General features: G+C 36.3%; 1 protein-coding gene across 3 annotated transcripts in view; it reads right to left on the bottom strand.

Moving 5' to 3' along the window:
* Positions 1 to 24,736, bottom strand: part of UPF2 (UPF2 regulator of nonsense mediated mRNA decay) — a 53,712-nt gene that overhangs the window by 12,873 nt on the left and 16,103 nt on the right. For all 3 annotated transcript variants that reach the window (XM_066551006.1, XM_066551008.1, XM_066551007.1), the window contains exons 9-19: positions 19,388 to 19,496; positions 18,070 to 18,183; positions 16,690 to 16,806; positions 11,632 to 11,817; positions 10,892 to 11,095; positions 10,009 to 10,284; positions 8,441 to 8,624; positions 6,227 to 6,366; positions 5,129 to 5,233; positions 4,114 to 4,212; positions 3,259 to 3,426 (exon numbers count right to left, since the gene is read on the bottom strand). In XM_066551006.1, coding sequence (XP_066407103.1) covers positions 3,259 to 3,426; positions 4,114 to 4,212; positions 5,129 to 5,233; positions 6,227 to 6,366; positions 8,441 to 8,624; positions 10,009 to 10,284; positions 10,892 to 11,095; positions 11,632 to 11,817; positions 16,690 to 16,806; positions 18,070 to 18,183; positions 19,388 to 19,496 — 1,702 coding nt within the window. The remainder of the gene's footprint in view (positions 1 to 3,258; positions 3,427 to 4,113; positions 4,213 to 5,128; positions 5,234 to 6,226; positions 6,367 to 8,440; positions 8,625 to 10,008; positions 10,285 to 10,891; positions 11,096 to 11,631; positions 11,818 to 16,689; positions 16,807 to 18,069; positions 18,184 to 19,387; positions 19,497 to 24,736) is intronic.

Genomic DNA, 24,736 nt, shown 5'->3' with positions numbered 1-24,736 from the left:
AATCCTCACCACCTGGAGTTAGCATTTAATGCAATAATCACTAAACAGTCTTGAGGTATCTCAGAGAGCAATATCCCACTAGCAGCAGTGATGAGTGTGAGAAGACTCAGATGAAGCACTGGAAAATAAACTGTCTTTGAAACAGTAAAGACAGACTCTTGCAAAGATCTGAGAAAAACTTGGGTACAGTAAATCCCTAAAACCTACCAACTACAAGATGTATTTAGATGAGATTTTCTGGGGGTTGGGATGAGGGTAATAGCATATTACATTGAATATAAATATGAGCTTGTTATTAAGGTGTGCAGGGAAGAACAGAAATGGAAGTTGAAATTCCAAGAGCAGAGTAAACTCTGGTTACTTATTGCTGAGCAGGCTGTGCAGGTTCCCAGATATCATCAAATGAACTTTAGGTAAACTACACCAATAACTAATCCATTAGCAGCATTTCAGGATAAAAATCATTCCTCAGCTTCACCATTAAGCTCCTCATCCATTTTAATGTGTCCTTTATATTTTCTCTGTTCTATGGGAAGGCTAAAGTAGAAAAAGAAAACTGAACTATAGAAGGGTGTAAATGAGAGAAACAGATACAGAAAAACAACAGCCTGGCAATTAACAAAACACCACTGAGTCACCATCTCAAGGCAATCAGCTGCCACCTGAAATCCAGTCACTGATGACAATTACTACAGGATATGATGATTACTGAACAACTGAAACATTTCCAATTTGCAAATAGTGAAAAGGCCTATCAAAAATCTCTTCTAAAATCTGTGACATGGGGGCATTCACATCAAATCAGAGGATTTCACTTTAAGGATGTCAAACTGAAGGACTGAAAGAAGATCAAAAATGATTATTCAGAAGAATAGACCACAAATTTTATAAAAATGCCATGAAATAAAGATGAAGATATAAATGATATAAAAAATTTCACATTCAGGGAGAGATTTGACCATTCCATTGATATTATCATTCTTTTATGAAGCCTTGCTAAAAATCTTTCAAAGGGGAGGTAATCTTTTGTCTTAGGCAGTAACCAAATTTCTTGACTTTCTTTTTACTGTCTATATCTCATTTCAGTTCATATCTACCTGGCATAAAACTTCTGGTTCAGAAACACCAAATGGTATTAGATACAGCTCAGCTCTGATCCCTTATGATGCCAACTTAATTTCCCCTTGCTCTCTCATGACTTATGGATAAATTCCAATGCCATCATCCTAATTTCAAACAACCATGTTAGGTTCTACTGCCACTAGTTTTCTAAGTTCTGAAGATAAAATACAGTGTCTTGTCACTATCAGCCTGCAATGACCATTGGTTTGGATACATGCAGCTGGTAGATACCAATCAGTTGCTCTTGTATTGCTTCCAAAGAACTACTTGTCAATGCTGCACTAAAATCTGGGTGGACACTGACATGTCAGCTGAGCATTTGGCAACGGGACCTCCACTAGCAAACATTACCCTAGGGAAGGAAGCACAGCACATTCCATTCTTTTAACATTTCTTGTTTCAGGAGCACCACTGACAAAGAAGACAGAGACTGAAATCATGACTAGCAGAGCAAGCAAGTAGGCTGATGTCATTTATCACTCTGGTGACTGTGCAGATGAAGTTACTTACAGCTGCCCAGGCTGCTGCAAACTTCTTTTGACTGTTTTAAAAATCTGAAAGTTTACAGCTATAACTTAACAGTGAATCACTTTAAAACTCACTGCACATTCTGCTCATGCAGATTTAAAATGGAGCACCGTAAGAAGGAATAATTATTTTCTTTTCAACTCCACCTCTTCTTTCCTGCTTATTTTTCTATTAAAACTCTGTACTAAAACGCATTTTTTTCCTGAATACAGAACTATGGACAAAGAAGGCTTTCATTAATTCAAGAGCTGAAGTAGTCTATAAAGCAACTGTTTTCTACATTTCTAGAAACACTGAGAGGAGTTTTGGCAGGAAGAGCCTACTCCAAAAACCAAATATTGGGGGAGGAACAGGGAAAACTCCTGAACAAGTTCTGCTTTCTTTTCTAAGTCACATTTCTGCAATACTTTCCCCTTTACATGGAATATGAAGATTCAAAAATCCCTTGTAACTACAGATACTCCTAGTAAATTATCCTGAAAAAGCTAACCAACATTTTTTTAAAAACGGAATTCTCTTAAACCTCTTCTCAGACCAATGACCACAATTAAACATCTCCCACTCAGAGCTTTTGTAGAACTTTGTATGCCACATTGAAGTTCCAGGAAAAGAGAATAACCACTTCCTACATGGACTTTTGAAATGTGTTTCATATGAATGGAGAGATGAAGCCTACTCCAGGTTTATACACCCCAACAGCTACACTACTGTCCCAATTTAGGTAACAAATGTAAAGACCAAGTAATTACATGGATCTAAACACTTGAAAGGCTCAGATAGATGGTATGAAACAATTCTTAGGTACGCTTTCCATATAAATTCAGATAATAAATTTATTTTCATCAAATTATACAACCAAAATGAAAAGATTCTTTAAAAGCCCTAAACCATGACAAGAAATACATGTGGAATGTGTTAGGTAGAGACTTGTGTACTGTGCATTTGCTGAGCTAGGAAAATTCAAACATACACTGGAGAAAAGAGCCAAGACTAACATACAGCTTAGCTGCATGAAGCAAGGAGTTAGTTTGTTTTATCAACCTGATTTTCCTTTAAGTTTCTCCAAGAGATTCACTCCATGCATTCTGGAATAATCCCCTAAAAGTGTCTTGAGGGATGACTTTTTTTCTTTTTGCAAGTTGAATAAATTCAGCCAAGTGGCAGTTACTTAGGAAATTGAATTGAGCAATGACAATATATCTTGATTTGAAGCTGAAAATGTTTTCAGGAAAAGCTGCAGAATTTTAAAGATTCTGGAATATTCCTTTTTTTTTTCCTAGTCCTTTCAATGTTCAGGGGCAGTCCACCAACCACATCTCTTCATCTTCCACAACTATATCTAAAATACATGTAAGACATACCACTGACCTACTGGTAGAATCACCAAATGTAAATAGCAATGGTGTAATCTGACCACAGAATTTTTCTACATAATTTCTATTAACAATCAAGAATTCCAAGAAATTATATATGGTATTTTTCATGTGTCAAAATGAAGTTGTCTGTCTCAAAATCGGATTTTGAGAAATGAAAGAGAAATAAAAAATTCTGTGTTACTTTTTTTGAAGTGAAGGGTCTTTATTTATTTAAACAGTATCTATACCTTACCTGCTGTTTGTTGCCTTTTCTTGTTAACATGACAAATGGCATTGTGTCCCCAGACTCTGACTCTCCTTCCCCACCACCAAGTGGGGGGCCCTTCTTCAGCTGACTTTTGAGATGCAGAGGAATAGCAACATCCAACTGATGCACTTTAACAGATTCACCACTCCTTTGCTATGGAAAAAAAGTGAATTCTATAAATGATCAGATGCTGACACAGTCAGTCAGGCTGGTAACATTCATATTTTCACAACTAAGAAAAGGTTTAACCTTCCAGGAAAATTAAGTTATATATTAGTACATTTATTAGGCTTACTATATTTTCCTTTTGTTTTCCTTGTTTGTGAAGAAGAAAATTACAGGGCAATCTCTTAGGGAAAGAAATCTAGAGACCTGATGAGACACACTGCAGAACATATATTCTTAAGTCAAGATTATTTTTTTTGTACATCTTATTAATACATTTATAATACAGGGATTGCTTTACTCAGTACTGAAATATTTACCAGATGTGACTAAGAAAACAAAGTACTAAAAAGCTTATGCAAATTTAAATGTATCTGCATTTTAAACCTATTAAAACCTAAGATTAAGTCAGAAGTTTTGCACAGTATCTGATGCATTCATTACTCATTCTGTAAAATATATGTCAGTGTATCATGTATTCACTGGGCAAACAATACAAGTAACAGCTATTTTACTAAAAGCCAAACAAGTCAACTGCAGAGAAGAGGCCAAAACAAAGGAAAAAAGTCTTCATTCCTTTAGTATAGTAACATAAGCATTAATCACTTACTTACTTTAAGAAAAAAATCAACTACAATTAGCTGTACATCAAATTAAGGAAATAACCATTTATACCTGAAGATTTTCCAGCATCATTTTATCCAAGGCCTGAATGAAATCCTCATCCTCTGCACAAGGGACGTGCTTCAGTCCTCCTCCTTTAATCATTACTTCCTATTGCAATGGGAATAAAATCATCCATCACATTAGTTTCAGAAATATGAATATTCAGTCTAGAAGTAAGTGAAAAATATCCTTATTGCTTCTGTATCATCCACAATCCAAAGGTTTATAGAACCAAATTGTTCAAGAAAGAAGTTTTCAGCCTTGATGATTTTCTTGAAAGGCATATTTGCTGATTTATGGTCACTCATAACGTTCTGACAGACCTGTGTGTGTGTGTGCAGGTACAGGGACACATTCAAGATGTGGCAACAATAAAAAAAGTCTGTGTCCTTAACACACCTATTTCAATTCCATTTTCCACTAAGCCCATGAAGTTAGATGATATTTTCAGGACAAAGCCTACCCTTCAATTATTTGGAAAGCACAACATGACAACAAAAATGTCAGAAGTCAGTACTGTAACACATTGTTCTCTAATGTTCATTATTTCCTTACTATGTAACTGCAATTCAGGCTCAACCATTCGATTCTTTAGCTGCAAATATTATAATCTGTCAATCCCAAATTTGTACCGTAGGAATTTCACACTTCTTGGCTTATCTCCTTTTCTGTTTTGAGAGCTAGTGGAGTGTAACTGGTTACCTTGTTGTATCCTACCAGTTTGCTACTGTTGCTGGCATTGCAAAACCATCATTTACACAGTATTTTCCAGTCTAGCTACCTGTGAAAGCTCACAGTCTTAAGAAAACAAGTTGTAGAAAATTTGACAGCATAAAAATTTTCAAAAGGTAATAACCAAAGTATGCATACATGAAAATAAGCTATAAAATGTATTTGAAAGAACAGCAGGAAGTGACCTTGCTGTATTTTTCCAGATATGTCATGAGCAGCACTGGCAAAAAACACTGAGTAAAGAAAACCAAAGATGCAAATTCAATTCACTTATCTCCAGCTCAATACATACTGTATTCTCCTCATCAGTTTCATTTTCCTTATTGGAGTCTGTAAGATAATCAGTGTTCTCTTCCTCCTCTTCTTCACCCTCTTCTTCCTCATTGTCAGAGCCCTCCTGAAATATTCAAGGTTAACAGCTGACTATTTTAAACAAGAAGGACAGCTAGGCTCCTCAAACATTTTCCTAAACTCTTCATGTTGCTCAGTTAAGTCTTTGTAAATTTGTTTGGTTTTTATTCAATGTTTCAATCTGAACTCAGCTTTATTACTAATTTCACAAATGCACAGCAGAAAACTGGGACTGGTGGCTGATACATGCTGCCACTCAGAGGGAACTGCACAAGCTGGAGGAATGGACTGGCAAGAACTCATCAAGATCAAAGAAGGGAAATACAAAGCTCTCCAGAGGTGCCTTCCTCAAATTAATACTAATTTATGGGTGAAGGCACAAACTTCAGGACCTTCAATGCTGAGAGACATCTATTGAAAGAAAGCTTATTAATAAATCAACCAGCCCAAGCATATGGAGAAAAACTGTTCTGTATTTCCTTGATGAACTCATTTTCTTGTAACAATACCATTATCACGTCAGCTTTGCTGTGTCATAGTGACAAATCAGAATCTCTACGTACTTGTGGTTTTTTTATTGGCTCCACCACTTTTGATTGAAAATATTATTAGCACAGTAAACAAGGAAGGCTTTATGCTTCATAAATCTTTTATTTATTCATATTGCATAGACATACTCTGAACACCTGTTATTTTTTCCTAATGACTGCTTTGACATTTAGTCAATACATTTGCTTCTAAAACAGATAAAAAAAGTCATGTGAAAGTGAGTTTTTCATGCCAAAAGCTGAAGGTATCTTCTTGCTGAGAAGCTGCACATACCCTGAGCAAAGCTGTCAGGTTCAAGTTTCTGCCAAAATAAGCCTCAGACACTCAGTTTTCCACATACATGGAACTGGAATGGGAATATCCTGGGATGGGAATAACTGGGCTGTGCACACCCAGATTTCACCTAACTCTGACTTAGAAGGACTTCAGAAAGTGACAAGCAAACAAAATCACTTCTTTTTACATGAGGCAAGGTAATAATTAAGCTCACCTCTTCTTCAGGTTCATTTACTTCACTTTCATTTCCAGATTGTTCCTCTGTCTCTGCTCCACCTTCCTCCTCTTCTTCATCCTCTTCCAGATTCTCTCCTTCTGTAATGGAATCCTTGGAATCTTTGTCATTCACAATTCCTGAAATTTGGTAAAAGAGGAAGACTTAGAACATTAGAACACATATAACCACTCAAATTATATGTGGACACTCATATCAAAAGTCCATTGTTACTGAGCACTAAAACTTAAAATATTTGACTTCTGAATGAAACATTTCCTATATACTTAGCTTAGACATAAAGGGTAATAATGTCCTGTCAGAAAAGGAGGAAAATCTTAGAAAGAATGTTTAAAATCTCCCAGAGAGCAGAAGAAGCTGTGCAAGTTGCCTCAATACATCCTCAAACTAAATGTGGACCCTACTGACACACGCAACAAAATCTGAGCACCAAACTACAGAGACTGCACAGAATCAGCAGAACCAGAGACATGGAGCCCCTGCAGTCTTTGCTGCAGTACTTCCCTCTACTGTTAATTAACAGTTTTGAAACAACAATTTTCTCAGCCTATAATAAATCTTTATGACCCTCTCCTAATGCTCTGAGGCTGTACTTGAAGCCATGAGGATGTGGGTGCCTATATGAAATCTCTGGCACAGCAAAGTCTCTTCCACAAGTACAGTCTGGTGTGCTCATCCTCCTTGCAGACAGCTCTGACATTCTTACACTGTGTGTTTAGTAGTTCATCTTGCAGTTTCTCTTGCTGACCTGCTTGCCTTCTGTCCCTCAAGATGTTTTAGTTTACTCTGAGTGTAAAATATCAAACATAAATATCTCTTTTCTTTCAGTAAGGTATCCTTCAATCTAATACCATTATCTGTACCATTTCCAGAGAAGTAAAAAATTAGTCTTAGCTTTTTCCACTGCTTCAGTGTCCAGTTTAGTATTAGATATAAATTTCAATCATTCAATCAGAATGTATTTAAGAATTGAGCACGGTTCTGATTCAGGAAAAAAATTAAGACCTGTTTTTAGAGAATGACTGCTGCAATGTTTAAGCTATCCAGTGCAAAATCCCCAAACTTCTAGCATACACTACTGTTCTCATACATTCTTTTTTTTTTTTCTTTTCTTAATTTACAAAGCCACTTAATCCTCCAGAGGACTGCTCACGTCAGACTTCTACACTGCTAGTTTCTCCAGGAATTGACTGAGGAGTCAACACAGTCATTATTCAGGCTGTCATTCCTTTTTTGACATTAGACCAACTGCACTTAGGGCCAGCCATCAGAGTAAAGTTTTGTGAAGCTCCTGGTATTTGTAGGAAGGAAGTGCTGAGTGCCTTTCAAAAGAATATTACAGTTCATATAACTCAGATATTTCTTCTTGGTTATCATTTTAAGAGCATGAAAACCATGAGTTTAGATTTCACCATAGAGGAATTCTAATCTGCTTTTCAGTTACTACATAGGGAATTTCAAGGCATGTCAATTAAATAAACAGCATTATTTTAAAAAAAGTTCCTCCTAAAACAGAAGTTGCAACCTTTTATGTGGCTATTAGACATACTCATCTCACTGAATGAAAGGATTATTCTTAGAATGTGTCCAAGTAGGTGAAATGCTCTAATTAACACTTGTGTAGTGTAAAATTTGCATATAAAATCTTTTAATGAACAAGTTTGTTTTCAAATAAAAATGGAAGATTAGAAAACAACTCCATTTAGCAATGAGCACAGCAGTGTCCAACATTTTCTAAGAAGGGATATGTACAGGAGGTGTAAAGGTTAATATGTTGATAACTGTTTAAATACTCACTAATCAGTGTATTTTCAACTGAGCTGTGCTGCCAGCCCAACTGTTTTCTCCTGAAATTAGTGTGATTACTACATTCTTCTGATTAAATTAATGATTTTCTTCCTCATATCTTGCACCATGTGACACCATAAATACATATACACATACTTCTGCTCTCCAAATACTATTATATTAAGAGTATTCATACTATTTTTTACAACATCTATTACTTTACAGTTATGGAGATTCTGTATGGTATGATTAGAAAGAAACATGCAAAAAAGCAACAAAAATGTTTCTAGCATGAGAATAAATGATCATAACAATAACAAGTTACCTATTACCAACATAAAGAGACAATTTTAAGAACTACAGGAATTGTCAAAGATACCTAACTTCCCTTGCACATTTTCTTACCCAATTTTATTAAGAATTCTCGTTCCAAGTCTTGCACCTGTCTGACAGCTTCTTCCAGAGAATTGCAGAGCTTTATCTTTGGTCTCAGCAGTTCCAGTGTATCACTGATCATATAGTCTATGTCTATAGGAAAAGGGTGGTCTTTTGTCCAAACATCCAAACTTTTTTTCCACCACACATAGCGCTGGAATACCAAATATTGAAATCAATTATATGCACACTCATGTTTATAAACCATTTAAGTTATGAAGTTTAAAATGTTATGTTTGTACAGTAAAAAATGCAAAAGCTTTCATGTCACAACTCTCCTGTTTCATACAACTATTAGATATTTTGACAGCACTAAAACTTGTTTGATAACACTGCATATCACAAACATTAAGAATTGTAATTACTGTTATAAGTATGAAGACTGAACAAAAAGGCCCTGACAAGAAAGTGCCTTCCCATGGCAGTAAACTCTTTCTGCAAGAGATGGCCATTTAACAACCAGCCAGCTTTCGATTCCTTCCCCCAAATATTTTCAAGAAAATGAACTTCCCCAAAGGCATATTATGGGGAAAAGGGAGAAAACATCATAAAAAAAAAATCTTAAGACTGCAGCCAGCTGCCAGCTTCAACTGCCTTATCCAGTTTGCTTTTCAATTAATTCACATAAACCTCTTACAGTGACACTGTAAAAAATTAATGCTGATTTTAAATGAACCTAACAGTAGAACTTAAGAACCAAGGTGCTGCAAAAACTGCATGTGAAAATGAAGTATGAATAACAGAATCTTACTTAAAAGATGACATGCTCAAGAGGAACTGAAATTTTTAGATGTAACAGGAATATAATGATGTCTTCCCCAAACCATTTATTTTTGCATTTAAAAATTAGACCACATCATACTGTGAACAGCCTGGTCCAGTGGGAGGTGTCCCTGCCCATGGCAGGGGGTTTGAACAAGGTGATCCTTGAGGTCTCTTCCAACCCAAACCATTCTGAGGTTCTATACTTCAAAACACCATTTTACACCTAGCATGCAGATGGATTTGTATCCTTTGAAATAAGTTATCACCTTAATTTTAATACCCTTGTTTTAGTATAAATTATAGAGAAAAGCAGAAATAAAAAGAAATTAAATCCAGCAAGTTTTAGCATGAATTCCATGGTCTGGAATTCCTCATTTCAGTGTTTAAACATTCATTATGAAATATTTTCCCCACTTCATTAAATTTATTGAGTCAGAACTTTCTTTGCTGCAACTTGTGGCCATTACATCTCATCCTTTCACCGTGCATGCCTGAGAAGTATCTGACTCCTCTTTCTCAACAAAACCATTAGCTGAGGACAGCACCCTAAATAATCTCTTCTTCAAGTTCAGCAAACCCCAATGAGAGCACTGAGTGCCTCCAGATTATTTTGGCATAACTCAACATAAAATATCACTTGAAACTAAAACTGCTACCAGATAGACAAGATTCTACAAATTACAGTCTGGTACTTATCTGTCTCATTGTTCCCTAGCACTGACTTATTTTAGCTTGTTAAAGAACTTTACAGATCTGCATAAAATTTAGAATACCTGAAAATATACAAGGAAGCAATCAAGTTTCCGCTTGCTGGATCCTCTGTCAAAATATTGCCCACAGGTATCGAGGATAGTACAGACAAGTCTGATTCTGAAAAGATGTTCTGGAGGGTCCAGTGGACTAGGACTGCCATCAGGATTCACACCAAAAGAGGTGAAGGAATACAGAGTTCTAAATATTACAGCTGACTCCACCATTCGATAATTGTAAAGCTCCCCCAAAAACTTGGCACTGCTGATCCGTCGTTGGTTGAACTTTGGTTGATTAACCTTTATCAAAAAAGAACAAGAAAATTCGCTATCATGAAGACACAGCAGAAAATTAAAAAACCCAAACCCAACCAACATTTTACAAAGCAATAAAGTGTATAAAAACGTTGACAGAATTTCTTATAATAAAAGATGGTTACTTGTGGCTACATACATTACATGAAAGTAAACATTAAAATGCAGTTATGAAAGCTGGTCAGCTAGTAAGTTCCAATACATTTAGCATACACTCCATCTTAAATCTATGATGACTTTTCAGTCAGAGAAATCTTGTCATTATAAGAGCTTTTAAAATATGGACTTGCCTCAAAAGTTACTGGAAGTTGTGTAAATCTGTCTACACTGTCAAAAAATAAATCTTATGCCTTACTATGATAAGGGAGGCAAAACAACTGTCTCAAGTAATGTTAGTTTGGTTTTGCTGGGTTTTTTTGGTACAGTTATTCTATTAATTTAAATAAACCTATACAAAGCAAGTAACTGAGGCAGAAGAGTCATCAAAAAAAAAAAGAGAATCCAAGGATTCCTTTCTTTAAGCACAATTATTTCAGTTTTCCTTTCAACATAAGTAGATGAGTGCAGCTTAGCAAGGATACTGATTGTTTACCTCCATTCCTAGTCGAATATCCTCCAGCACTCCATCCACAACATGAATTCCCACATCTTCCTGGTAAAGGACCAACCCTGCTAAGAGGTTGGCTACACAGTGAATACTATTATATTTCACATTCCAGATGTTGATCATACAGCATATAACATAGTCCTTAACTTCTGCATCCTGCCAAGGCAGCTTGCGCATCTGTCTCAGGACCTAAACCAAATTTGAAGACAAGCTTCACATTTTAGCAGGTAAAATATCAAGATGCTCCCTGCCATCCCCCCTCTCTCCTGGCTGGAATGAAATCCCTCTAAGCACCTGCAAACAACCTCCTCCTCCCTTCCAGGCATCCTCCAGGCCTGCAGTGGCTATGGAAGACTTTATGTACATGACCCAGCTACTGATCAAGCTGTCCAAGTCTGTTCCATAATTTCCTTGCTCTTACAGTCTGGATTTAACTGAAGCCCTTTGTCCCTTACTCTCCCATCACAATGTACAGAACACAATGATTCTCATCTCCCTCTCCCTTTGTTCAGCATGTGACACTGTTGAGAACACAGGTCCACAACTGGAGCTTCAACATATTCCAATAAAAGAAATTAAACCCTTTTATTAATTTATTAAAATTTAACCATTTTATTCCTCTTCCTTACAACTGAAAAACCATAGCCCTCCCCAAATCTTTTCCAAAGTAACTACTACACACCACTTTCAGTAAAAACTGTATTAAAGGTTTTGAAAGGATTTACCTTCTCTGTGGTGACCTTGGAGAGATCCTTGTAAAGAAGCTTACGGATATATTCCTGCAAAGGAGGACGCTTTTTCTTCACAGTTTTTTCAGCTGGAGGGGGATTACAGTAGTAATAGGCATTTTCTACCATTGTAACATAGCGTGCATCAAGATGCATTGCTTGTTTTTTCCTCATCATTTGTTCCTGGAAACAAATGCAAATGGCCTGTTAGAGATGCTGACATGCCACATTTTCAAGCCAAAGGCTTTTAGAGTTACATTTGGGATACAGTAAATATGAAGGGTTGCAGAAAAGTAAGTTAAAAGCTTGGGTAGAGAGAAAAAAAGACAAAGTACATATATATGGTTCTGTGTTGCTCTTTCCATGGTCATTTTTCTTTATGATCCCTATTTTTATAATGGCTCACCTGTGGTAAAAAGGGTTTCAGAAAAGTACTTAATTCAAAATCTTAATGCTGCTGTTCAGATAAATGGCTCATAAGACTACTAGGAACTCTGTTTAAAACATTATTTAACTAGATTTTATTTAACTAAAGTAGCTGAAATATTGATGTCTTGACACAAACACAGTGAATTATCGTAAGACTGGCAATCTACTTTTTACATCAGCATCAGAGAATTTCTGATGGTTTCATACTAATTTCCAAAGATTTAGACAATAGAATTTTCCTTATTCCATGCTCCATTATTGTTGTTTACCCAAGCAGAATCGACTGCAAAAAAACCAGTATCTACCATAAAGTAATGTTTCAGGAAAAATCAGACAAGTAAGACTTAGTACTAATTACTGTGCTTAATTGTCATGATTGTCCTGTTTTCCTCACTTAATAAAATCTTTTCTCCATACTTCACATTAGATATGTAAGTTAAGGTTCATTTTGTGGGGTTTAAAAATTTATCTAAAAATTCTGTAAAAGAACAAAAAAAGCAGTTCTGATTTTTACAGTTGAGGATGAGCTTAATTCCATTATTAAATACTTTTTAGTATGTACCTGTGTAATTATATATATATATATAGGTGTACTTCTGTAAGTGATCCTATATATTCTAAGTCACTCTGGTTGTGGTGGTTCACCAGGAAACTGGACCTGTGTAAACTTTATTAGCTGCTAGAGGCTGGATACACAGTAATTTATAACTCCTAATAGATAAACAAAATTAACATGTAAGTGATCTTTCCCACACACAAATATGAGTACATCCATTCATGCAGTCCAATAAACCAACCAAGAGTTTAACCCTCCTTTGATTATTGGTGAGAAAGCACTGTTTTTCATGCTGGTGGCCTTTCCACTAAACCTGAACAATTTAAAATTTCTTTTATAAGGCAGACATTTCAGTTCAAATGAAATGTCAATGCACTCAAACAGCTCCATAACCCTGAGTTTCAGCTGCTAATTCAATGAGGAACAGTAGCTTTGTGTAACATAGTAACCCAACAAATAATGTAAGTTTCTTCCTGGATTTAGTCATCTATCACCTGGAACGTCTCCATCTGACACCAACCCTAAGGCATTTCATTCTTAACCTTTTCCACAACACAAATGGTCTTTCCTTTGATTCCCTGTGAGACTGTTCCTTTCCAAATGGGAAATTTCTGTCAGTAGCAGCACATTTTCCTACAAGCACCTAACAGATGCACAGTACTTAAAACCTGAGTACATAAATTGTTTTATGTGGGGAAAAACACTTAGAGTAGAAAATTCCCAAACTTTATCATGTCATACATGTTAATGTTACCTTTGAAAATGTTTCACCTTTTCTGGATAGATCAAGAGAAAATACACCTTTGCTGCCTTAAAAGTATTTATCATGCTGTATTATAAACTGAAAAATGAAGTGGGTCAAAGTGAAGCAGAACAGAGAAAATGGCAAAAGGGCTTGTAAATAACATTTAAAACCCCCTAAACCTGCACAAGTTGTGTATTTTCCTGTTATAAGAAGTTGTACATTATACTGTAAATAATAGTTTATAATTAAAATGTTTCTTCCCAGAAGAGACAATATGCACTACCTGAAGTCTCAACACCACTGTCATTTATTGGGTTTGAGCAGTCCTGAGTGTGTGTTCTAACTGTGAGTGGATTGTATTAGTCTTAATCTCTACTTATTAAAAATCTTCAGCATTTCAATTTCATGTTTCAGTCCTTTTTCAGCTAAGGCATCAGATGGACAGGCAGGAAAGAGAAATCATAACACTACACTGTTTGTAGTGATAAAAACCTTGATGCAATTCAGAGCAAAAAAGCAAGACCTGTGGTCTGAAGTGCTTTAAGCCCATCAGCTATTTTGGGTCCTCATTCTTCTAGGCTAAAATGAAGAATTGCATAGGTAAAGCACTACATTTGAAAATTAGGTTTCTCCTTTTCCTTTGATAAAAACAGACCACAAACAACATTAAAGTATCCATGTTAAAATGTTAAAACTGTTTGGGTTTTTCTTATTGGTGAGTACCACAATCTTTCTGCATGTGGCATATATTGCAGAAGCATTTCAAAAGAAAATCTGGTGATCATTAAGGAAAAAAAAAAGAAAGAAGTAACTAATCAAAACCTAAGCATCATGAGAATTCCAATTTTGGAAAGCATTTCAGCATAACTGACATTTAAACATCAGATTACAGCAAGATACTGAAACTGTTTAGCTCCTGCTTCCCTTTAATACCTGCACTGCTCTGCCCTGCTACTCGTTCTGACAGTTCAAAATGGAAATGTTTAATTTCCTGGAAGCATGTTATTGTTACAGTGAATTAACACAGTTCTCCATGCACTGCATTTACTTTGCCACAGCCTCCTCCTCTACAAACAACATCTCCCAGTTTGAACAGCACCAGTAAAAGCAGCCACACCAAGAAGGAAGCCACCATGTACCTTAAGTTCTGTGTATTTATTAAGGCATGATCTGGCCCTAAAGCTTAAGACAATTGTCTAAGGTGAATGATTAAAAATGCATCAGGAAGCTTTTAATACCAGAATTTCAAATATTCTTTCAGCAAGACCACAACAGTATAATACAAGAATTTGACATTTAAACTCAATTATGTTACAGAAACATAGATCAAGATGAAGCTGATCTTCCTTTTGAAGCTCCAATTCAAATAATCCAATTCAAGTAATTCATTTATCAACTGATCAATCCCAAAGCCAATCTAGTTTTACATTACTATTTGAAATTACATAAAGGACACTGAATTTGAAAGATTTGCCAAGAATACCATTATGAGAAATAAACATTGTCCTAATAAAAGAAGAATCTCTAAATCATCTGCAAAACATGAAGTAGTTCCACAAAACCAGGACAGGATCACTAGAATAAGTTACTTAGTGCCACTACATTTGCAATGCCCTTACAGAACACTTTACTTCTCAATAAGTAATTTTTCCTTAATTACTTTTAAAATCCATTCTTAACTATGACTTTCTTCTACACCAGGACAAAGCAACATTGACATGCAGCCTGTTTGGAATCTTATTACAAAATACATCATCAGCAGTAAAGATTAGGACCAATAATTATTTAGAGGATCAACAGGCCTTAATTCCACCCATAAGAGTAGATCAGCTTTACAATTGCTTAGATTTTTACCACAAGATTGTTATCAGCTTGCTTTGAGAGAAATCTTTTCCACAGTTCACCCTAACTTATGCCATAAGACTATGATCCAATTTGTTTAAGACTATTTAAGTCAAAATTATTCTCTGTAGGTTTTTTAGGGGAATGTTAGAAAATGCAGCTATTAAGATGGATGCAGAATATAATTCTATTTAGCCTATTTTACATCTTAATAAATAGATAGTCAAAACTTATTTGCCATCTTTCACCTTCTCCTGGCTCCTCAATGAATAAGAAAAGACCACTTATCCAAGACCTTGTGAGGCTTTAAGCCTCAGGAATTCAAACAGTGTTTGTGGTTTGTCTTGCACTTCACAGTTAAGCCATGTTTAGCATTCATCCAGCAGATTCCAGCAATCCAGCTAACAGCCAGCATTTTTATAGTGCATAACAATAAAAGCAGTCAGTTACAAAAACCAGCTCTGGTATAAGTATTTAGCTTTTCCTGACTTCTAAAACTTCTATTAACTGCCATAAAGTGATAGCAATGAGTAAAATGTCTTTTAAAGATAATGAAACTCAGTTTTCAAGGGAAAAATTCTTGATTATGGAAAGGAATGTATTTCACAATACAACACATCAGCTGGCAAACCTTTAGAAAATTGAGATTCAAACCTTTCAAGATACAAAGTACACTTGCTACAAAAAGCAAGAGCCAAGGAACTGGCAGTTAATTTGCCCATCTCTTTCCTCTCATGACTGTACCACCTCAACAGATGTTCTGACATTCAAAGAGGTTCAGAAAAAAACAGTATTTTGTGGAAAAGAAACTGTACAACATTATACCCAAGTATGAAATAGCTTCTCCATTAACTAGAGCACAAGAAGAGAGACTGCTGGTTTAAGGGAAAGTGGATCTATCTTTGAAGATCTTCTTCAACCATGTCTGACTTGGTGTCTTGCCCCGGACAGAGACTTTTAGGATTGTCTCCCAAGCCAGTAAATATATTTTTCAGTTCTTGTTATTACTATTTATTCAGTTCTTGTTATTTTTAAGTCTTTGTCAGTACTTCTTCAGACTTACAGATGCCAATTCTAATCTTAATTCTCAATCTCTATTTCTAGGACTGCTTAGTGTCTTCATAAACTTTTTTTACATTTAGAACCCCAAATCATTATACAGGGCATAGAAACCACCTCTTGCACAAATGTCTTCACTTCCAGTTGAAATCATGTCTGGTTCTATTCACCACTATTTTTCCCCTCAAACACTATTTCACTATTTCAGGCATAGCTACAATATTCTTTCAACCTCATCCTCTGGGTTTCTCTGTCTCTGAATTACTAGAAGTTCAACAGCAATAGCTTTTTACTTCAGAAATTGAATTCCTTTTCTTACATTTTTTTGTCTTTAGGTCAACTGGAGTTCTTGAGAATAGTTTCAAAAAGTAATTGCTTAAGTCAGAACATGACACCCTCTCCCATGAGACAAGTTTTCTCTTACCAAAAGAACACTGGTTCTTAGGTGAGATTCTGGTGATCTGAAGAGGAATCTTCCACAGGTTTCCAGCAAGGTACATGCCATTTCAATGTGGTGATGAGAGAAGTCTGACAGAAGCATCTGCAATGTATTTAGATAAATCACAGCTTGTTAAACATCTTTTTCAGCTGCACAAAACATGAAGTTATGCCTACCAGACTGGACACTATGCTGGGGTACTAAATTCTTTATGGAATAAATGCCAATGGATTTCATTGATCAGATGTTAGGATTGGCAAGGTCCTGGCACAGGTTGCCCAAAGAAGTTGTAGATGCCCCCTCCCTGGAAGTGTTCAAGGTCACCTGGATGGAATTGAAGAAACCAAGTCTAGGAGGAAGGAGTCCCTGTCCAGGGGCTGGAACCAGATGATCTTTAGGGTCTCATCCAACCCAAACCATTCTATGAATATTCAAAAGATTAATCTCATTTTAAAATTCTTATAAGAACAGGTTATGGACCCCAAATTTAGGCTTCAGAAGAACAAGATGTTTTGAAAGACCAGCATAAAAACTCCCCCCAAACTACCCAATAACACTGCACAGGGGCACAGTAACCTCAGAGCACACCTACCTGCACTGTTTTCAGTTAAGCAGTAACTATAATTAACACAACTTTGCATTTTACAGCATTTTATAGACAAGAGAGGTGAAATCATGAGTGATTATGATTTCTTTAGGAATACAGCTTTGTTATCTAGCAAGTCAATGAATAGAAACTATTCATATAGAAAGTGATTTTAAGCTGTGAGTCTCAAGCATCTTTTATTAAAGGCACTTTTATTTTTTAAAACCTATTTTTAATTTGGGAATTGACATCAAGGTTTGAATGTTTATCAGCATGCAAAGTGAGATGATGTGCCTAGAGATGAATGCTTTCCAGAGGTGTTTTGCTCCTCAACAAACAAAAGCTCCTGCTAAATGGCATAAAAGCCTCTCCTTGCATCACTGAAATCCTTTTTGCCTCCTGTCCCTCTCCCTTATTGTTATTTTCTCCACAAAAACATTCATTAAAATCAACATTATGGAAGTTTTACAATGTACACAGCAGATTAATAAGTAGCAATATCTGCCATACTTCCAAAGGAAATGATGAGCAGTTTGGTCATATCCAAATGTAGAAGTTTATTTTAATATATTCCTCCCATTAGAAGAGGAAGGAATTCTATACCTTCTAACTTCTACAGCAGCTATAAAAGTCTCCTCATACACAGCAGCACAGACAGCAGGGTTTAAAACACCCCATGTCATGAATTCAGGTAACATCAGCAGCAGGTAAGTGAAGGGGAATAGGATGGAGCCACACTGTCAGCACACACAGGAGTACAGGGCTACCACAGCACCAACCTTTAAACAGTGCAGAGTGTCGTTTTTGGAGAACATCTTAAACTTGGTGAGCTCACCAATAAACCTCACAGTTTTATTCTTTGTTTCAATGTTGATCTGGTCCTTTTTTCTTACCTAAAAAACAAGCAAAAATTGATTGTAGGCCCTCAAAATACCCACTTCTAAATTACTTTGATCTGAACATGCACAAAACGCACTTGGGAATTCAGCAGAGTTTGGCATCACTTTGGGTCCTCAAGCTCCACCTCTCATTGGGTTTCCTAAAACCCTCCCTACAACCTTGTTTCTTCAGAACATTCTCAATTCTTTTCCCCATCTCCTTACCCTCCCAAAACAATTAATTCCTCCGGCATGCCTACTCCTAATTACTCTAACATTCCCCTCCTTGGCCCAGTGAAACAGTGCTAAAGAATTCTAGATTCTACATTCAGAATTTTCTACATTCTACATTTTCAGAATCAATAAGAAGTCTCTATGTGAATAGGGCCACTTGTACTGTCCTCAAGGAAACATTAAATATTGATGGTTTTTTTAAGTCAGATTAAGTAATGTACAGACTTTTAAAATAACTAACATTCAGCATAAATTTAGGAACCAAACAAAAATATATCTATGTCTAAACATAACCCATAAAATAGAAAATTGCATTTCCCCAACAAAAAGAAGTTTTTTCTGAGAAAGTTAACATTGTTAAGATTAAAGTAAGTCTGAGCAATTTATACACATTTTTAATGTCAATATTAGAAAAAAAATTGAAATCTGTGCCACAGAGCTCAAAAAATGGTGAAGGAATCATCACTGTGCACCATAACACATTTGGTTATAATATTTAAAAAGAAAGTGATGGAAACAACACTGAAAAATACATTTGTGTGGAAAATTTTGAGAGATGAAAATTGCAAAATCTAATTTTAATTAAATATTTTATGGTAATACTGATCCCTCCAATAGTAGCTTTGTAGTGGGAAATGTTAGAATAGGTCAGGTCTCATTTTAAAAGCAAGTTATTTATTTACAGAAAACTCTTAACACAGATGGAGCAGAGTATCTAATTTTTGTAACTTTTGTTGTAACTGTTGTACAGTTCATTTATATAAATATGTAAGCATATATGGAAAGTTGAACAAATTTCTATTTTAGAAAGACAAAGTTACAAAACTTTCTCTTCTTTTTTCTAGAACTGCTGAGATGACAGAAAAATAGTCACTGAATTTTAGAAGTAATATTTACACAACACAAAGTGGGGTTTTTTTCCCCAAAGGTTGACTTATGAGATTAATTGATGGTTTTAATAAAAATATAAATCACCAAAACATACATGGAACCTGAAATCCCCTTTCAGCATGGAACAGAGATCCTCTGCTACATCAGACATACAGGGATGCAATGTGGCAACCAGTCTTGCATAAAATGGTAGCAAATCCAATCTGCAAACAAAGGAGAGGATAAAATAGACAATTTAGAGACAAAAATGTATTTATGTGTACAAATATGGTACCATTTTACTTGTGAAAAGAATCAATGCACTGGCAGAACTACATACATGCAATTTTTTTGGCTCACTTCAGAATGCAGTATCATTTAAAAACAATCCAAGAAAGCAAACCCCCATATCCTGTTGGAATATTTCAGAGTTCATTTCCTTTTTAACTCCTGCCATAGGTAAAATGCTGAATACCATCAAATACAGAATCTGACCTTCAATCAATTACCAAACAGAAAGAAAATTCAGATCCATCTCAACATGCAACAAAAGGTTCTTACAGACAAGACCATGGGTTATGGCAAGGTATTAATATTTTTTTCTGAAAAGCAGCAGACATAACTAGGAAGGTAGAGAATATCTTTACTTTTAAGGTGGAAAACTCTTAAATGAATAGCAGTTATTACATAAAACAAAGCTGAGCAGATGTGATGTGGCCACTCTTTTCCCAAAAACTCCCACAAATGGAAATATTTTCAAGGTTTCTGTAGAATTTCCTTATTTCCTTCTCTCTTGCCTTAATTACACGCCTTCACACACATTTCCTTTGCACATTTATGCAAACCAGCTGTGTATATATCAGTTTTAAATGCAGAGAAACCAACTGCACTCTGAGGCCTCATAATATCATTGAACAAGCTGAGGGAAGTATTTTCAGTTTATCTTCAGAATGTTAAGTTAATGCAGTAAACAGATGAACTCTAGAACAAGCCAAAGTAAGTGGAGAGGAACATCCTAAATTTGCATGCTTCTACTGAGAAATTGCCTGTAAGGGAAAAATGCATCTTGAGTTTGCACTTTAGGAAGGATTAAGGTTTTCCCTAGTGCTCAGGAAAGGAAAACAAAAGGAAAAAATATGCTAACAAAAAAAAAATCCAAAAGCACAGCTGATACACAGAGCTTGTCCTGGCACAAAGCATCAAGACAAAAACTCCAAAACAAAACCATCACAACTGCCTCCTTTCTCCTTTTCCAAGACATTTAATACCCACTTACAGAAAAAGAGACAATTATGTGTTTCAATTGTGGGTTAGAAGGATCAGAATATACTCCCCCCAAAAAGCATAACCAGGCAGCCTCCTGGTAACACACAAGACTCCTGGTGAAACATTGTGGGTATCTCAGTTACCTATTTAACAGGTTTTATCTCTTCTGTTAATCAATAACTGAAGCAGTATTTACATTTTTCAAGCTTGTTGGAACACACAGTCAAGGCTGACTACCCACAGCAAATTACTACCATGTTATTAAGCATTTAGGCATTAACTTTGAGAGAAGTGAAAGTCTCACTACTTCACACACACCCACAAAAGCTAAACTGAGAGAGGATTGTGGCTGAGCTAAGAGGGTGCATTTAACTGAGGGGATTTCTTTAGGGCAACTCTTTTAAAACAAATATCAGAAAGTTTTATTCTGGTCTCAACAAGTACCTGCCTGCTGAGAGCCAATAATTTCATCTCTGTAAACTGAGTATACCTAGGGGAAAATTAAAGTCTTAGAGCACATTGTTGTTATTCCCTTGCAGGACACAAAAGGTTTCTTCATGAGGAAGCATACTAAGACTGGGTATTTCTAAATAGGTGAAATATAATAAGGAATAGCCTTGGGTTAATTATGCTGAAATTGGCAACCAGAGACGGAATTTGTTCCCTCTCAGGAGAGACAAAATTTCATGTTCAGCAGTGGAGACATTCCAGTATCAGTGGCACCATCTACTGGTACATGCAGTGCTTTGTTCCCTCCAAAAGCATTTCGTTTTCTTGAGAAGGGGGGGAAGAACTTAACTAAACCCCCACAAACCCCACACTGCTTTCTCTTCCTGCTCTTCTGGCTATGAAGCAAGATCTGGCATCAGGGATGGGGCAGTCACTCTCTGAAGTCCCCTGAATATTCAGCACCACAGTAAAAAGCACCACTTGTGACCATTGTCATTTAGACCCCATATCATGGACTGAAATCCAGTCAGCTCTGGATCTCAGGCTCACATGAGCTACACATCAGTAAAATATTTAAGAGCACATCTTTTTTCCACCATTTCAAGTGTCAGTTTATTTTAAAAAGCTCAAACAAACAAAACCAATCCTAAACCAACTTACAGAAAAACTTATCTCAATCCTAACTGCAATCTTTCTAAAATGAATACATCCAAAATTTTATGCCCAGGAAGAGTGAAGGGGGCATTTTGTACATTTCCCAATTTCTGTGATTCTACAGGACAGCTTAAAGAACGAAGCAATGGAGCCAGAACTCCTGTGTCACAAGCACAATGCTAATGGAAAAAGCAGAGCATTCACAGGGCCTGAACAGGTACTCAGTGCCACCCACACTGCTCAGTGGCAAGAGAAGGATGATGTGGAATTGGAATGTTACCAGGGAAGCACTTTTGGCTTTTATTTCTTTGCCAGGACATAAAACTCCTTGATCTCAAGCACATCCCTCAATTTCATCCTCAACTGAAACAGGCCATGCAAACACTGATAAGTCAAGTTCAACTGAACAAAAAGAACCTTGATACAGAGAAGTCTCAGGATGAAAAGCTGACAGGAAATACACAGGAGGCTTGCAGCTTTTGAACTAAAATTTAACACTTGAGAAGCAGCTAACTTCTGAATGAAGAACAACCAATAATAACACTAAAAACTTCCATGTGGAAAACAGATCTCTTACTGCAGGTAAACTTGCAACACAGATCTCCATAGATGGGAACATCAAAAAATACCATAAGCCACAACAGCACCTATATACTGCTTAACATTTATCTGGAATTGTTTAGAATTTAAAGCCTAAGAAAAGATTTCAGACTTCTCATATTGAAGTAAAGGAAAAATATTTACAGAATTGCAGTATTCTGGAAAACCTAAATAATTCTGTGTACAGGAAGATAATTCAACAAAGAACCACACAAAAAGGCCCTAAAGCTGTGAGCAGTATGGGTTAAATCACTGCCTGCAGCCCTGGATTAACAGGCTAATATTTAGTTTTAAATCAATCCTCCAATGCAAATGTGAAAGCCACTCGTACACTGGCATTGAAAAATCTTTTTAAAAGGCCTTCTGTTCTGTTGGGTTGGAGGTTCAAATCACAGCTGAAAATGTAAATGTGATCCTTTCATCAGTATTCAACAGAGCAGGGCAAAGATGCATTCTAACACTGATTTACAGTGAGTTGAGGAGGAAATGGCCTCTTTTGTCAAATTAAGTTTTCTGTCCTGAAGAATCCTGATTTGTCCCAATCTATCCAACCCTAGTGGTAGCAAGAAAGCTCCCTGGCAACACTACATAATGACTTTGATTTCACAGTGTCTGTTTTACACATCAAACAAAAAAACAGTTTTACACTTTCTTGATGAAACTGTTGTGCCTCACATTTCCCAAAAGTGATCTCAGGAGAAGAAAGAGAACTTATTCTGTCATTGAAATACCTCATTATGGCTGCAAATAAAGCAGCTAAACTTAAACAACATTAACTGATATGCTTGGAAACTAAATGCTTTTTGAAAACATACTGCTTTATCTGCATCCTCAAGGACACTGCTCCTCTGAAGCTTTCACAAAAAACCCTCCTCAAAAACATCAGCATAACAAGCACTCCTCTCCCACAGTATCCCAGAGAGATATTGCAAAAATTCTCGGACTGTAAAAACAAGTATGGAACAACAATAATGGAAGGTAAAGCCATATCACTAGAGATACCCTGAGCAAAATCACCATTAATGCACAGTACACAAAGCCTGAAAGCAGTGTGCAACAGAATATCTATCATTTCCTACAGCAGAAAGGATTATGAACATTGATTTGAAGACACACAGCAAAACTGCTCTTTTACCAACTGCAGCAATACAGCTTACTTAAATATTGGGGTAGGTTGCCCTTTCAAATTGTCTGCATCTATGGGCAGCTCAGCTGGTATTTACAATCCAGCTGCTTGTGTTCAGAACAAGCAGCTCAGTCAACATCCTGTTTTTTCAGCGGAGTAGCCCAGAGATGGGCTCACCAATGCAGGCACATACTGAACTTTAGGTCTTGAAAGAATCAAGGTAGCTTGAGTATTTATTAGTCAAGTAGGTCCCAGAGGAGACAGCAGGAAAAGGAATTAAAAAAAGAATGGTACATCAAATGTTAGTACATCTTAATATTAGGAATAATTCATAATTATAATCAAAGACCAGCAGTGAGAAGATCAGCTGAGCCATTCATTTCAGTGTTGGCTCCAACCACTGGAGACCAGAACCATCACAACAGCAGCAGCTCCTTGAGGCTATCCCACCATCTATCCTGCTCTGTTGAGGCTATGAGAAAAGCTAATATTTTAAAAATTATTATTACTTTTAATACAAATCTGCAGGGCAATGGAATTACCACTGGGAAGATGACAAATCAATGGCAATAAGGAAACTATGTATGCTTCCAGGAGTTTATTAACTCTGCTCACAGTACAGCCTGATCACAGACACATCTTTTAACAGTGCAATATATCAGGAATTTAACTTTTGCTTTCATGCCATCTGTGAAATCACACTGCTGAATAACAGCCTTATCATGCTATTCCTGTTTGAAAGTATCTCCTTTCACTGTGCACATGTACAAGTTCCTCCAAATCACTGTCACCTAGTACAATTTAGCAGATTATGCAAAGCAAATAAAGAATTTTCAAAGAGGTTCCAAGAGTTAATAATCAAATTCAGCAATGTGGAACCTACAGCACCAGGAAATAATACAGGACAGTGGTACAAACATTAATGTAATGTTTGTCACAGACCAGCCAAAAAGCCACTTCCATTTTACAAGAATGGAAAATTCTCTACTATGGCAGAGCTGAAGGCAAAAGTCTAAGTGCTGCTGCTGATTTTCTTTACTGTAAATGTCCTAAGCTGTGAAAGAGAAATTCTGCTCACATTGTGTTTTGATGCATTTCATGATTACCAGCAGGCTGATAAACAGAAATGTTACTTCCCCTGCTACCTACATTTGGGCTAAAGAGCACTTGTTACATCTGCCTCCTCTGTCATTAATTAATATGTTGGGCACAATCAGGCCTCTATCAAAATCTCCAAACAATGAGGTCAAACCTGTAAATTTTAGAGGCAAGAACACACAAGAGAATGAAAGATTATGTGCACTGCTTCACCGTGGAGTCAGGTTAATGCCTCAGTCAGCAAACAAACCATTGGTTTGCACACAGCAA

The sequence above is a fragment of the Molothrus aeneus genome, chromosome 5, assembly GCF_037042795.1.
Source record: "Molothrus aeneus isolate 106 chromosome 5, BPBGC_Maene_1.0, whole genome shotgun sequence".
NCBI classification, from domain to species: domain Eukaryota; kingdom Metazoa; phylum Chordata; class Aves; order Passeriformes; family Icteridae; genus Molothrus; species Molothrus aeneus.
The sequence above is the reverse complement of the archived record's forward strand: the minus strand, read 5'-3'. Positions and strand labels throughout refer to the sequence as shown.